The following is a 14035-nucleotide window of genomic DNA, read 5'->3' as shown; positions in this document are numbered from 1 at the left end:
AAAAATATTAAGGCTCCTAAAAAACTCACGCAAACAGAGAGGAATCCCGGGAGCAGATGAGTCGGCTTTGATTGACAGCATCCTTGGATACTGCCCCATTAGTTTAATTAATAAGTAGAATATAGCAGTGCCCTCCATGAAGACTTCAACCTGGCAGCATCCACAAATAGAAAACTGAACACAAATATCTTTCTAAACAGCTTTGTAAAGGCTTTAGGGGCTTTTTGTGGTATTTTTAGTTATGTACAGCTGTGTATGTCTGCATGTGGGTAGGTGCACACAAGTCTAGGAGCCTTCAGAAGCCTGAAGCGTTGAATGCCCTGGAGCGGCAGTTACAGAGGGTTGTGAGCCACCATGTGGGTGCTGGGAACTGAACCTTGGTCCTCTCGAAGAACAGTGAGCTGTCCCGATGGCTGATCCATCTCTCTAGCCTCCACTGATCAATGTTTTGTTTGCTTGTTTGTTTGGTTTGGGGGTTTGGCCTTCTTTAGGGAGAGTCTTGCTATGTGGCCTAGGCTGACCTCTAATTAGTCATCCCCCTGTGTTAGTCTCTCAGGGTCTAGAGTTGCAGCTCTGCACCAACCCACCTGGTGCACAAAAGAATACATTTTGTATATTTACCAACTATGGGCTCAATATTCATGTGTAGTCCTCTCATGCTTTCGTGTTATGAATATGCCATAAATGATTGATTTCTTGTAAAAATAAAATCATAGGCAAAGTCACAAAAAAAAAAAAAATAATGGGCAAGAGTCAGATTCTTGCTATTCTCAGCAAAACATAAAACTTTACTAAAATTAAGTATATGTCTGTATCTTATGCCAGCTCTAGCAGGATGATTCCTGAAGTTGGTATTTTGGTGGACCTTTTCTTGTGGATTCAGAATGCCATCTCAGCTCCATATCTTCACCTACAAACCTTTCTTTCTTTCTCTGTCTTTTCGGTCTTCCCAGTTACATCACTCCATCCCTTCTTTCCCAAGCTTCTGTCACATTTTATGCATCATCAGCTGTTATGCTCCGCAACCCACCTCTCTACACATGGCGTTTTTCTTGTGTGTAATGCTGTCCATACATTTCTTCATCCTACAGATTTTACTCAGCTTTAAGTGCTGACTGGAAATCTTCAGGTTTCCTTTCTTGTGAAACTCTCGGTTGTCACTTCCTTTGTTGTCAACCTACTTGCTTCAGCGTTAGAATCTCTTTCCTTTTCAGCAAACATCTAAATCATCCTCTTTGGGAAAGAAAGCAGAGTCTACACTGTAAAGGGCTTCTGAGAGGACACACAATGCTAATTATTCATGAGAGTCTGTACACAGGACAGTGTTAGTCTAGCATCTTAAACTGTATGATTTCTATACTTTGGCTATTATAATTTTAGGGCTAAGTATAGTAAATTGTTTTTATTTACTTTTATTTCTCAGTTCTTGGTCATTTAATATTCATTTAGAAATGAGGAGATTATATTAAATTAGATTAGCTAGGTATGATCACAAAATACTCATTTAAATTTCCTTTTCTGATATGGAAATACAAATACCAGTTTTCATAAAGTATTAATGGAAGAATAAACAAAGGTATTTTCCTCGAGTTAAATGAGTTATTTTTTTGTTTTGTTTTGTTGTTTTTGGTTTTTTGTTTGTTTGTTTGGTTTGGTTTTTTGAGAGAGGGTTTCTCTGTGTTGTCCTGGCTGTAGACCAGGTTGGCTTCAAACTTAGAAATCCAGCTGCCTCTGCCTCCCAAGTTCTGGGATTAAAAGCGTGAGCCACCATGGCCTAGTTTTTAAATGAGTTCTCTTGCAACAGTTTTTTTTTCTTAGAAGTCTTTTATGTTAAGTGTAGTCTATTTTCGGCTTTCAATTTTTCTAATATCTGGTATTAATTTTATTTTGATAAATCATACTTGTCTTTCATTTGTTTATTAAAATAATATAGTAATAAATATTATAGTACAAGTAATAGAATAATACAAGATTTAATATTTCATTTAAAAACATGGAATTATGTAAGTTAATAAGTAAATTATAATCTGATATATAGCATATCTTACTGAGTATTTACATAAATGTCTATAAATAATGTTTCTTTCATTCAGATATTGAACACATTTCATTAATGTGTCTACCATGTGTTACTAGATTTAAAGCGTAAGTAACTATATCAAAGAAATTGATAATATAATCTGAACTTTGCATAAACATTTTCCCAAGTACTTTTTAAAAAAATATCCGTTACTTAGGCTCAGAAGTTGAGAGTACTGACTGCTCTTCCAGAGGTCCTGAGTTCAATTTCCAGCAACCACATGGTGACAAACAACCATCCATAATGAGACCTTCTGCCCTCTTGTAGAAGTCAGGCATATCTGCAGGTGGAACACTGCACATAATAAATAAATAAATCTTTAAAAATATACTATAACTCAAAATTGTGTGAATATATTCAATAGTTACCTTTATAAATAATGTTTAATTTACAGTAATATTTTCTTATATTCTGTAACAAAGAGTAAAATATTTATAAATCATGCATTTCCCCTGTATATATTTTTCATTTCTAATATTTGATTTAATATATACTGTAATAATTTAAATGCTTTTATTTGAATATGTAGATATGTGGCCTTTGTACTTTATACTGTTTAGCTCCGAAACAGCCAGGGGCAGCAGCAGTGGGAGTGGCAGAACGATAGGGTGGCAGGCTCCACCCCAATGCTCTCTTCTTGATAACAGTGAAACATGAGCAACCAGGTTTCAGGCTGGGGGGGGGGTGTTACATTTTGGAATATATATTTTTAGTGATAGAGCCTCTGATTTTTCAAATCCATGGTGTCTTTGCTGGCTTTTGTATTACAGTTATCGATGGACTCAAATCAGTCTGGAAAGTACTTATTCTTCGGGTTTTAGAAAAATTTGAATGATTGGTAACAGTTATTTTCTTTTCTTTATAAAATTACTTCATTTGTAATCTAATTTCAAATGATGTTCCTCCCCGGACCCCCTCCCAGAGTTCATCTCCTCTTGCTTTTATTCTTTCTCTGTATGTATCTGTCTCTGTGTCTCATTCTATGTGTGCGTGTATTTGTGTGTGTGTGTGTGTGTGTGTGTGTGTGTGTGTGTGTGTGTGTGTGTGTATGTGAGCATGTGAATATAATAAGGCAGTCATAAGTCCTGAGCTTCTCCGGGATGAAAATACTAATGCACTGCTCAAACACTGATCAACCCTGTAGAAGTATGCCATTAATTATTTTAAAAACTAAAATAAATCTGACAGAATATTAAACATTTTTTATTATTATCTATGAACATTGCTAAACAAAGTTTAAATATCTGATGAGTGTAGTAAGTTTATTCATGTATATGTATAAGTAGAGAAACTGAAAATTAACATCTTTGAAACAGTAGGAAACGTGATATATCTTTGCTGTGTACTGCTACCTAGGAACAATGCTATATGCTCTACACCTTACATGTAGGTAATTATGCAGTATTTCTACAAAGTATAGTTCCATGTTAGCAATATTTCAGAAGTATAGCAATACTTCTTTTGAGTTAGATCTTCAACTTAAATGAAATGGAAGTAAATGAGTTCAGATTTCATGGAGTGTTAAGGATGATAAAAAATTCTGAATGATTATTTTACTTGGGTGATTTTGCAAGCTAAATTGTTCAGTACTTGTCCTTTAAAATGACCTTCCTGCTTAGTTTCAGCATCTGCTATGACACAGTCAGCACAGTGCTTCTGAGTAATCAAGGAAGGCAGCATAACAGTCACAGTGAGAACACTTGGGACACCAGAGATATATATCATAGCGTGCTATGTGGGAAACAGAATTGACTTGTTAAAAATGTATCCATGATTTGATCTCAGCTTAAGCATCATATTGTAGAATTATTACAGAATACTGGAGCATGGAGTTGAATACCTTTGGCCCCCAAAGTGTAGTATACAATGTAGTACATTTTTTCTATGCATTTATTTTGAAACTTAAAAAAAAAATGGAGAATTAAGTCGACAAGAAGGTTAAGAATAACATTCGTAGTTAAGGATCAATCTGATATCACAGTATTGAGAGAAACCCATCATACCTTTCTTTTCCTGATGTTTGTACTATAGGAATTTTTCTGCAAGTCTTCTATCATAAATAACAGCTACATGCCCTGCAGCTACTATTCACCCTGATTAACTCCAAAGGACAGAGCAGCCTCAATTTTCTGCTCTCCTATTCTGATTTTTGCTGCTCCTAAAGCTGTAGTCGTTGTTAAATCAGTTGTCTCGAAGTCTCCCTCTTTCATAAATCCATAGCCTCTGCTTTAATCACCAGTGTGATCTTCCTTCTTGTGCACATGTCATTTTGTTGGTGAGACACCTTTTTGTGAATTGTTTAAAATTGCTAGCATAATCCATATAACTGTCAAAGGCTGTAATGACACTGATGCTGAGTTATACCACTTAGGGGCTTCTGTAAACATATCTCTGTGTGTCCTTTTAGAACACATCAGAAGTATTAAAAACTATTTTTGAAAATTTGCCTATATGATGTACACATATTGAGTAATGTGTGGCACATACAAAAATATCAAGTGAGTAAATAGAGGCACAAGTACACGTACACACACACTAAACTTTTCATGATTTAACAGAGGATAAAGAAAGAGTATGTCTAAATGTTTAGACAATGTATTTTCTTCTTTTTTACTAGATATTTTCTTTTACTACATCTCAAATATTATTCCCTTTTCTAGGTTCCCCTCTCAAAAATCCCTATCACCTATCCCCTATCCCCTCCTCCCTTGCCCTGCTCCCCAACCCACCCACTCCCATTCTCAGTCCTGGCCTTCCCCTATACAGGGGCATAGAATCTTCACAAGACCTAGGGCTTCTCCCTCCATTGATGACTGACTAGGCCATCCTCAGCTACATATATAGCTAGGGCCGCATGTCCAAACATGTGTTTTCTTTGATTGGTGGTTTAGTTCCTAGGAGCTCTGAGGGTACTGGTTAGTTCATATTGATGTTCCTCCTATGGGGCTTCAGAACCCATATTTACCGGGCACTGGCAAAGGCCCTGTCAGCAGGCTCTTATTGGCATCTGCCAGAGTGTCTGGGTTTGGTGGTTGTTTATGGGATAGAACCCCAAGTGGGGCAGTCTCTGTCCTTCAGACTCTGCTCTGAACTTTGTCTCTGTAACTCCTTCTATGGGTATTTTGTTCCCCCTTCTAAGAAGGATTCTGAGCTTCTGGGCTAATATCCACGTATCAGTGACTACATGCATATCACGTGTGTTCTTTTGTAATTTGGGTTACCTCACTCAAGATGATATCCTCCAGATCCATCCATTTGTCTAACAATTTCACAAACTCATTGTTTTTAATAGCTAAGTAGTACTCCATTGTGTAAATGTACAACATTTTCTCCTATCCATTACTCCATTGAGGTTCACCATTCCTGACCTCAAGCTGTACTACAGAGGAATTGTGATAAAAAAAAAAAAAAAAAAAAACTGCATGGTACTGATACAGCAACAGACAGGTAAATCAATGGAATAGATTTGAAGATCCAGAAATAAACCCACACACCTATGGTCACTTGATCTTTGACAGAGGAGCTAAAACCATCCAGTGGAAAGAAGACAACATCTTCAACAAATGATCCTGGGTCAACTGGAGGTTAGCATGTAAAAGAATGCAAATTCATCCATTTTTATCTCCTTGTAAAACGCTCAAGTATAATTTGATCAAGGAACTCCCCAGAGACATTGAAACTTATAGAGGAGAAAGTGGGGAAGAGCCTCAAAGATATGGGCACATGGGAATGATTCCTGAACAGAACACCAATGGCTTGTTCTGCAACATCTAGAATAAAAAAAATGGGACTTCATAAAATTGCAAAGCTTCTGTAAGGCAAAGGACACTGTCAATAAAACCAAAGGGAAATCAACAGATTGGTAAAAGATCTTTACCCATCCTGAATCTGATAGGGGGCTAATATCAAATATATATAAAGAATTTAAGAAGTTAAACTCTAGTAAACCTATTAAAATTGGAATACAGAGCTAAACAAAGTAATCCTATTAAAATTGGAATACAGAGCTAAACAAAGAATTCTCAACTGAGGAATAATGATTGGCTGAGAAGCAACTTAAAAAAAATGTTCAACATCCTTAATCATCAGGGAAATGCAAATCAAAACTACCCTGAGATTACACCTCACAACAATCAGATTGAATAAGATTAAAAAACTCAGGTGACAGTAGATGTTGATGAGGATGTGGAGAAAGAGGAAGAGTCCTCTATTTCTTGGTAGGACTGCAAGCTGGTACAACAACTCTGGAAATCAGTCTGGTGGTTCCTCAGAAAAGTGGACATAGTTCTACCAGAAGATCCAGCAATACCACTCCTGGGCATATACCCAGAAGTTGCTCCAACATGTGACAATGTATTTTTCAATAATTTATTTTCAGTTGTGACACAAAAGTTATTTTGAAAGTTCCTATTATAGTCCTGTCAACAAAACAATTGCAGAAAAATGAGTGTAAATTTTAGAATTACTCATTCAGGCCAGTATCAAGAATTTCCTAAGAAGTTTTCTTAAACTACAGCATACACACTAAGAAAGATGGTTGTTATGACAACCTGAATCAGAGTATTCTGTTGTTTAGTCTTCTAAACTGTGTATGATTACTGTCTTCTAATCTGTGTATGATTACTGACTCCAAATAAAATAATCACAGAATCTGACAATAGTCCTCTTTTCTATGACATCGTCTACATTTTAAAGTATCTTTTAAATATATTTCTGAGTATTTATTCAAAGAGAGATATCATTTCTCTTTAATTGTTTCTTATAAACCATCTAAATATATGTCCAAAGAATCTAGGTTTACAACTTTACTCATATATTTACACATAGAATACTGTATGTTACACTAACAATAATTCCATCTATATGGTTATCTTCATCAAGATCTACATTTAAAGTGATATGTTTCTATTTGAGGCTCAAGACCCTAAATTTTATTTTTACATACTATTTTTACATTGGTGATATTAAGTATTTTTCTCATTGTGGTTTCAGGTTGTATTCAGTTGGGGGTCGAGATGGAAGTTCTTGTCTGAGTTCAATGGAATACTATGATCCTCATACAAATAAGTGGAGCATGTGTGCACCGATGTGTAAGAGGAGAGGGGGTGTTGGAGTGGCCACCTGTGATGGTTTCCTGTATGCAGTGGGTGGTCATGATGCTCCTGCTTCAAACCACTGTTCCAGGCTCCTGGACTATGTGGAAAGGTAAGCCTCAAGGCCACTAAGAATGCACCTAATGCTTTAGAAGATATAAATACAGCTCCTGGAACTATTTTCACAATACAACCCTTTCCTTCCCACTTTCCTTCCACTCACCCTCCCTGCAATCTTCTCTTTAGTCTTCCTTCACTCCTTTTCACCTCCTTCTCTAGCATATCAACATTTTTTTCCATTTCACTTTTTAATCGTGCTTCTTCTTTTCCATTAGCTTAAACCCTCAACAACAGTGTTTCCATATGATACTTAGATACCATGCACATTTCTATTGAAGCGTTTTCAAAATGATTGCTGATACAAAGATTTGCCATTTGTTAGACAGTAAAGTTTGAAATTCCTTTAAGTAATTGCTCCGTTATCCATTTGTCTTAGTATGAATCGTTACACTGCTTCAAACTCTCAAAGATGGGTCATGAGCTTCTTTGTTTGGTAACATCATTTGGAACCAACACTGAATATATACTTTCTATAACTCTAGTACATACAGGAAGAGTAACTGGTCTTTTAATTCTGGAAAATATGTACCAGATAACCCAAAGTGAGTCAGTACATTGACTTCAGGTGTGTTCTAATAACAGTGGCACATATTGCTTGCTGATAGATTAGATATATAGAACTATTGGATTGTATGGAACAAATGCTGGTAAATACTTAGCAAGGCTTGTGAGTTTTCTAATTGCATTTCCATGAATCTTCATCTATACAGAAGTGAACATAAGAAATGTTGAAATAATGGTTTATTAGTTGGGATAAGTAATTATATTTTAATTCCCATATCTCATTGGTAATAACCATGATATTATATGTACATATAGGACATGGTGAGAGTGTTGGCATTCTGACACTATGACTGGCATGGCTCAGCAAAAACATCTAACTTACATAAGAAGGAGAAAGGCATAGTAAAAGATTGTTCACTCATTTTACAGAGCTATCTCTAGGCAAAATAACCCTGTTCATATCACATTTCAGGGACAAACTGGCTAAACCGCCATGGTGAATTAGGAGAACAGTATCTTAGGGAATACAGAGGCTCCTTGCATAGTGTTGGAGATATGACAAAATTCCTTTCAATATTAAGAAACCATGTACTTTCTTAATAATTATACTTGGACATAGGACAGTGTGTGTTTCACTGAAATGTTCAGAAAAATCAATGGGTAAACTTTTTAAAACATTGAAACAATCATTGTTTTGAAATTATTTGGGATCTCACAGGACAACTATTTTCATATAGTAAATACTTAAAAAAATTGGAGGGATTGTTCTATGATGAGGTTGCTACTTCTACCTTTCAGACTTTAGTGAAATGCTGCTAATAAAATAATGTTTCCTCAAAGAATTCTATCTGAATTTCCTCTAAAATATATTTAAATTTTATTTATTCACGCAAGCATAAATAATTCAGCCTCAGAATACATTCGCAATGCAAAATTAGATTTAAATACTCTGCTATTTTAAGTTATAGACATTCAGTGGGTCTGCATAGCTTAATTAATGCAGAACAGAAAATATTATCATGATTCTTGGATAAATTCACCCTGTCTATTAGAGTCAAAGTGCTTTTGCACACTGGAAAGCATAATCTTATATTATTGATTTCTTATGTATGTAATCAATAAGCAAAATGTATAATGGTACCTCTGAGAAACTATTTTCTGCACATAATATAAATAATGCTTTTAATATACTGTGATATTCAGTAGTATGATACTATGCTTTATAGTATAGTATGCTTTATATACGCATATCACTTATATTTCAAGATGAGGTAATATGGACATCACATGAATTATGTAATAATGGTATTAAGCACATCAGAGCAAGCAAAACGGCAGAGAATGGGATGAATGAATTAAGAACAGGGTGTGAAATAAATGAAAGTTTGTTTTATAACAAAACTTTGCCTAAGTGGTTTTTTTTTATTATTATTCTTTAAACTTTTTTTTTTTTTATAGTCCGGTCATTATTCCCCTCCTGATTTTCCCTCTGACTGTTGCTCATCCCATACCTCCTCCTGCGTTTCCAAGAGGATGTTCACATCACGACAACTCACCCTACACACACACACACACACACACACACACACACACACACACACATACACACACACACACCAGACCTTTCCACTCTCTGGGGTCTCAAGTCCATCAAGGGTTAGTTGCATCTTCTCTCACTGGAGCCAGGCCAGGCCATATTTGCTGTATGTGTATGAGAGGGGGGTGGTCATATCAGGTGGTTTATGCTGCCTGGTTAGTGGCTCAGTGTCTGAGAGATCCCAGGGTTCCAGGTTAGTTGAGACTGCTGGTTTTCCTATAGGGTCACAATCCTCCTCAGCTTTTTCAGATTTTCCTTAATTCCATTGCAGGGACCCTACCTTCTGTACATTCATTGAGTGTACATATCTTCATCTTATTATTTGAGCTGCTTTTTAGGCCTCTAGGAGATTAGGGATGCTAGGCTCTTGTCTATATCATAGCATCAGTAATAGTGTGGTCTTTGAGTGTTCCCTTCATCTGAGTTCTAATTTGGGCCAGTCACTGGACCTCCTTTCTTTCACTCTCTTCTCTTTATGTCCCTGCAGTTCTTTTTGACAGGGAAAATCCTGGGTCAGAGTTTTTACTCTGGAATGGCAGCTCCAACCCTTCACTTGATGCCCTGTCTTTCTACTGGAGGTGGACTCTACAAATTCACTCTCCCCACTATAGGGCATTTCATCTAAAGTCCCTTCCTTGGAGTCTTAAGAGTCTCTCAACTCCCAGGTCTCTGGTACTTTCTAGAGGATCTGCCAACCTTCTACCTCTCAAGGTTACTTGTCCCTGTGTCTCTGAGTCTCACCGGCAAGAACACACACACAGGACACTCAGATCCTTCTGCAGTAAAGCTTTAATGCATCTCGAGAGATAGATGATCAGCTTCTGGGGAGGAGACCCAGAACATAGGAAACTCGGTCCTTAAATAGACCACGAAGAGTGGTTGGAAACGTGTCTCACCCTGACTGGCTGCTCACCATCAGCCCAGATGACACCACGGGACAGGCAGGGCACAAGGAATGGAAAAATACCCCAGCACATGCACAGACTACTTGTTTACCAGTTAGAACACCGGATGTCAGCGCCATCTTGTAATGGCAATTGCAAGGGCGGCTCCTCACAGTTTACTGGGCCTCAGGTTTTCAGTCTTGTTTCTCCTCCCAACCCCCTCCTCCACCCAATACCTGATCATGTTTTTCTTTCCCCCTCCCTGTCCCCTCTCCCACCCAGGTCCTGCCCCATTCTGTACCACCATAATTTATTTCTTCTCACTCCAAAGTGAGATTGAATCATCTTCACATGGTTCCTTCGGCTTGTTAACATTCTTGAGTTCTGTGGATTTTATGCTGGGAATTCTGTATTTTTTTTATAATATCCACTTATTATTGAGTCCATACCAAGCATGGTTTTTGGGGTCTAAGATACCTCATTCAGCGTGATATTTTCTAGTTACATCCATTTGACTGCAAAACTCAGGATGTTCTCATTCTTAATAGCTTAGTAGCATCCCATTGTGTAAATGAACCACATTTTCTGCATCCATTCTTCCATTGTGAGACATCTGGGTGATTTCGGGCTTCTGACTATTATAAGTAAGACCACTATGGGCATAGTGGAACATGCACTCCTGTGCTGTGGTGTGGGATGTTTTGGATATATGCCCAAGAGTGGTATTGCCAGGTCTTCAGGTAGATCCATTTCCAATTTTCTGAGAAACCTCCAGATTGATTTCCTGAGTGGTTGAACCAGTTTGCAATTCCACCAGCACTGGAGGAGTGTTCCTCTTTCTCCACATCCTCAACAACATGTGCTGTCAGAGTTTTTTATCTTAGCCATTCTGATTGGTGTAAGGTAGAAGAATATCAGAGTCATTTTGATTTGCATTTCCCTGATGACTAAGGACTTTAAACATTTCGTGAAGTGCTTATCAGACTAGAAAGCCTGAAAAGATATCAATAGTCATATGTGCATATTTTATTTTTCTAAAATCAGAAATATGATTATACATTTGCAATAATTGATTAAGTATAAGTCCTGGAGAATTAACACCATTATATAGAACAGGTAGAAACTGAGGACACTGAGAACACGTCTTTATACTTTGACATGCACATTCTCTAAAAATACCAAATTATTATTGCTATTTTGATGATGTAAAGAATGAGATTATATAGCAAATTGTTCTCTTATAAGGCCTATAATCTGCCTAGGATATAAATTTGGGGTCACATTGCCTTAAGAGGTCTTGTCCGGGGAATCTAGGATGAGTTCTTAGATGTCCAAAACAGTCCTTTAAAGGAACAATATTTTTTCTTTACTTGAGTTGTATATGTATAAACAATTGCAAATTTGAGAATTAGCAGTATCTAAAAAAGGAACAATTTTAAGCAATTGTAAATCCTGAAATATATATATCTTGACTATTAGTATACAAATTAAAGCTTAATTTTTCAACATTTCACGGCACTGGCTCCAGCACACTATTTATTTATCTGTGCTGAAGGAGGAGGAAACTTAAAAGAATAAACATGTGATCCAATCACACATACTTCTCTTCTATAGAAGGACTGTTTTTTAATACAGTAGATGTATTCTTTATAGGATGCATGTATTCATAAATTTACAGAAAATACAAAAGCATTCACAGAAGCAATTTTTAACAACTTTTCATTTGGATAATAACCATAAGTTTTACCTAAAATGTTTGCTATGCAATAGACCAAATATCAATGTTCTGCAATAACCAATTTAATTGCTGTTTGAAACAAGGAACAGACATCTTGTGAAGTTTTTAAGACATTATTTTCTAAAATACTTTCATGATTTTATCTTACAATTCTTTATTAACACCACAACAGCGTCATAAAAGATGTTAAAACTTTTCTTGGACATGAAGAATGATCTACATTAATGTTCTCTTTTTGCCAAAGAATTGCTGTGGGCACATTGAATAACAATAACTAGGATACACAGATAATATTTGATTACCATTGATTATAATTAATACTAATTGATTACAGAAGCTTCCTCTACTTTCTGCAAAGCCTTTTATTTTTCACCAGTTAATTTTCATTTCTTTTGATAACATTCAACAAAGGCTTAAGTCCTCCTGTGGTGAGCTTAAGGTGAGGCCTTAGCCAATTAACATCTCCTGTAATCTTTTGAAAATAATTTGAAGTAAGCAAATCATCTCTTCTTTTTAAAATTTTTTTGTACCATAGTTCTTCTAGGGTAAAATTGAGACACTAAATATTAAAAAGATATTGTTCCTGAATCTTTTCTGGAGCAACAGCTACTCCCCAAAACTTTAAAGCTCATTGTGTAAGAGCAAAGATTTGTAGTAAACTTCCCTTCAGAGGCATAAGCTAATAAAATACTTTCCATTTAAGAAACAATATACACTGGAAGATTCAAAGTCCTAGCTTCTTGTATTGAAGCAGAGACAAACCTTTTAGTCTTGCAAATGTAAGTCTCTTAGTCATACCTACAGACAAAACTTTCCAATAATCACAAGCTCACTAGAAACAAACCCTTTACAATTATCAGGATGCAAAGGAAAAAACAACCTTCCAAATCTATAATAATTCTTTATGGAGTAGGCAGGCCAGCTTGTAAATTCTACAGCCTCCTTGACCTTTCATAAATCTTAACCCAATTTTAAACAATTTATTCTCTTTAAAATCAATACCAGAAACACCACTTTCATTTTACAAAATTTGGCTGCCAATTCCTACATGTAAATGCATGACAGTGTAACTTTTAATGCTTCATTAAAGAGACAGTGTTTTAAATGTTATCTCTTATAAGTCTAGTTTCTTGGATAAGACTTACATAAAATATTATCCCAATTTAGACGTATCCTTAGAGGCCTAGTTTCCTGGGCTGTTTCATGCCACATGCTATTGTTTAAAATCACTCCAACTCTGAGTTACCAGTTTTAAGCTAACTTTCTTGTTACATCTTTTTAATCCTACCCAATAATTTATAACCCAATACTCTATGACAAAGACACACAGAGCGTATTTATACTTTAAGACCATTCAGAAACCAAATGAAAAGGCTACACAAATCTTATAAATTTAGACCAATCAAAGAATTTTTACTTTTTCTAGCTATAATTTTAAGATAAAAAGCACTTTATCATTTGCTAACCCTGAATCCAATAAGCACAATTGCAGAGATTTTTTTCTAGGAAAAACAAAACAAAACAAAACAAAACAAATCACTATCAGCTTATTTGCCTTAGAACTAAGAATCTGCAGACTCCTTTTTAAAAACAGCTTTTCAGCAGGACCTATCCTGCTGTGCTTGACTCCTGGCTAAGGTGCAGGGGCAACTTTAATCAGCCTCCACTGTGCAAACTGAGACTAAATCAAGAGCTAGATACCAAGCAGATAAAGTTTTAACCATTTTTTTTTCTTTTCAACATGAAACATAGAACAACAGTCATTCAGACAATGAAACCAAAACAGAAACAAATTGACAGGTGCACAGATTGGTGCACCAAACACAGACAATACATAGAGGGTAGAGAACTTGATGTAGCCAGAACTAAGGATGTCTATGTCTACTGTAGGGACCAGAGAGAAAGCAGGACGCCTCCCGATTTCCCTCCGTCCCTGGAGGAGCTCTGAAATCCATTTTTCCTCTCTCTCTTTCATCATTTCATATCTAGTTTCTCCTCTTTCTTTCTTTCCTTCCTTCC

At 36.2% G+C, this 14035-nt stretch overlaps 1 protein-coding gene across 1 annotated transcript in view; it reads left to right on the top strand.

Moving 5' to 3' along the window:
- Positions 1-14035, top strand: part of Klhl1 (kelch like family member 1) — a 369504-nt gene that overhangs the window by 339224 nt on the left and 16245 nt on the right. Inside the window, exon 9 of the mRNA XM_021181703.1 lies at positions 7073-7285. Within this exon, the coding sequence (XP_021037362.1) occupies positions 7073-7285 (213 nt within the window). The remainder of the gene's footprint in view (positions 1-7072; positions 7286-14035) is intronic.

This window comes from Mus caroli, chromosome 14 (genome assembly GCF_900094665.2).
Source record: "Mus caroli chromosome 14, CAROLI_EIJ_v1.1, whole genome shotgun sequence".
Classification (NCBI taxonomy): Eukaryota; Metazoa; Chordata; class Mammalia; order Rodentia; family Muridae; genus Mus; species Mus caroli.
Note: the sequence above shows the minus strand (reverse complement) of the source record. Positions and strands in the feature narration are given on the sequence as shown.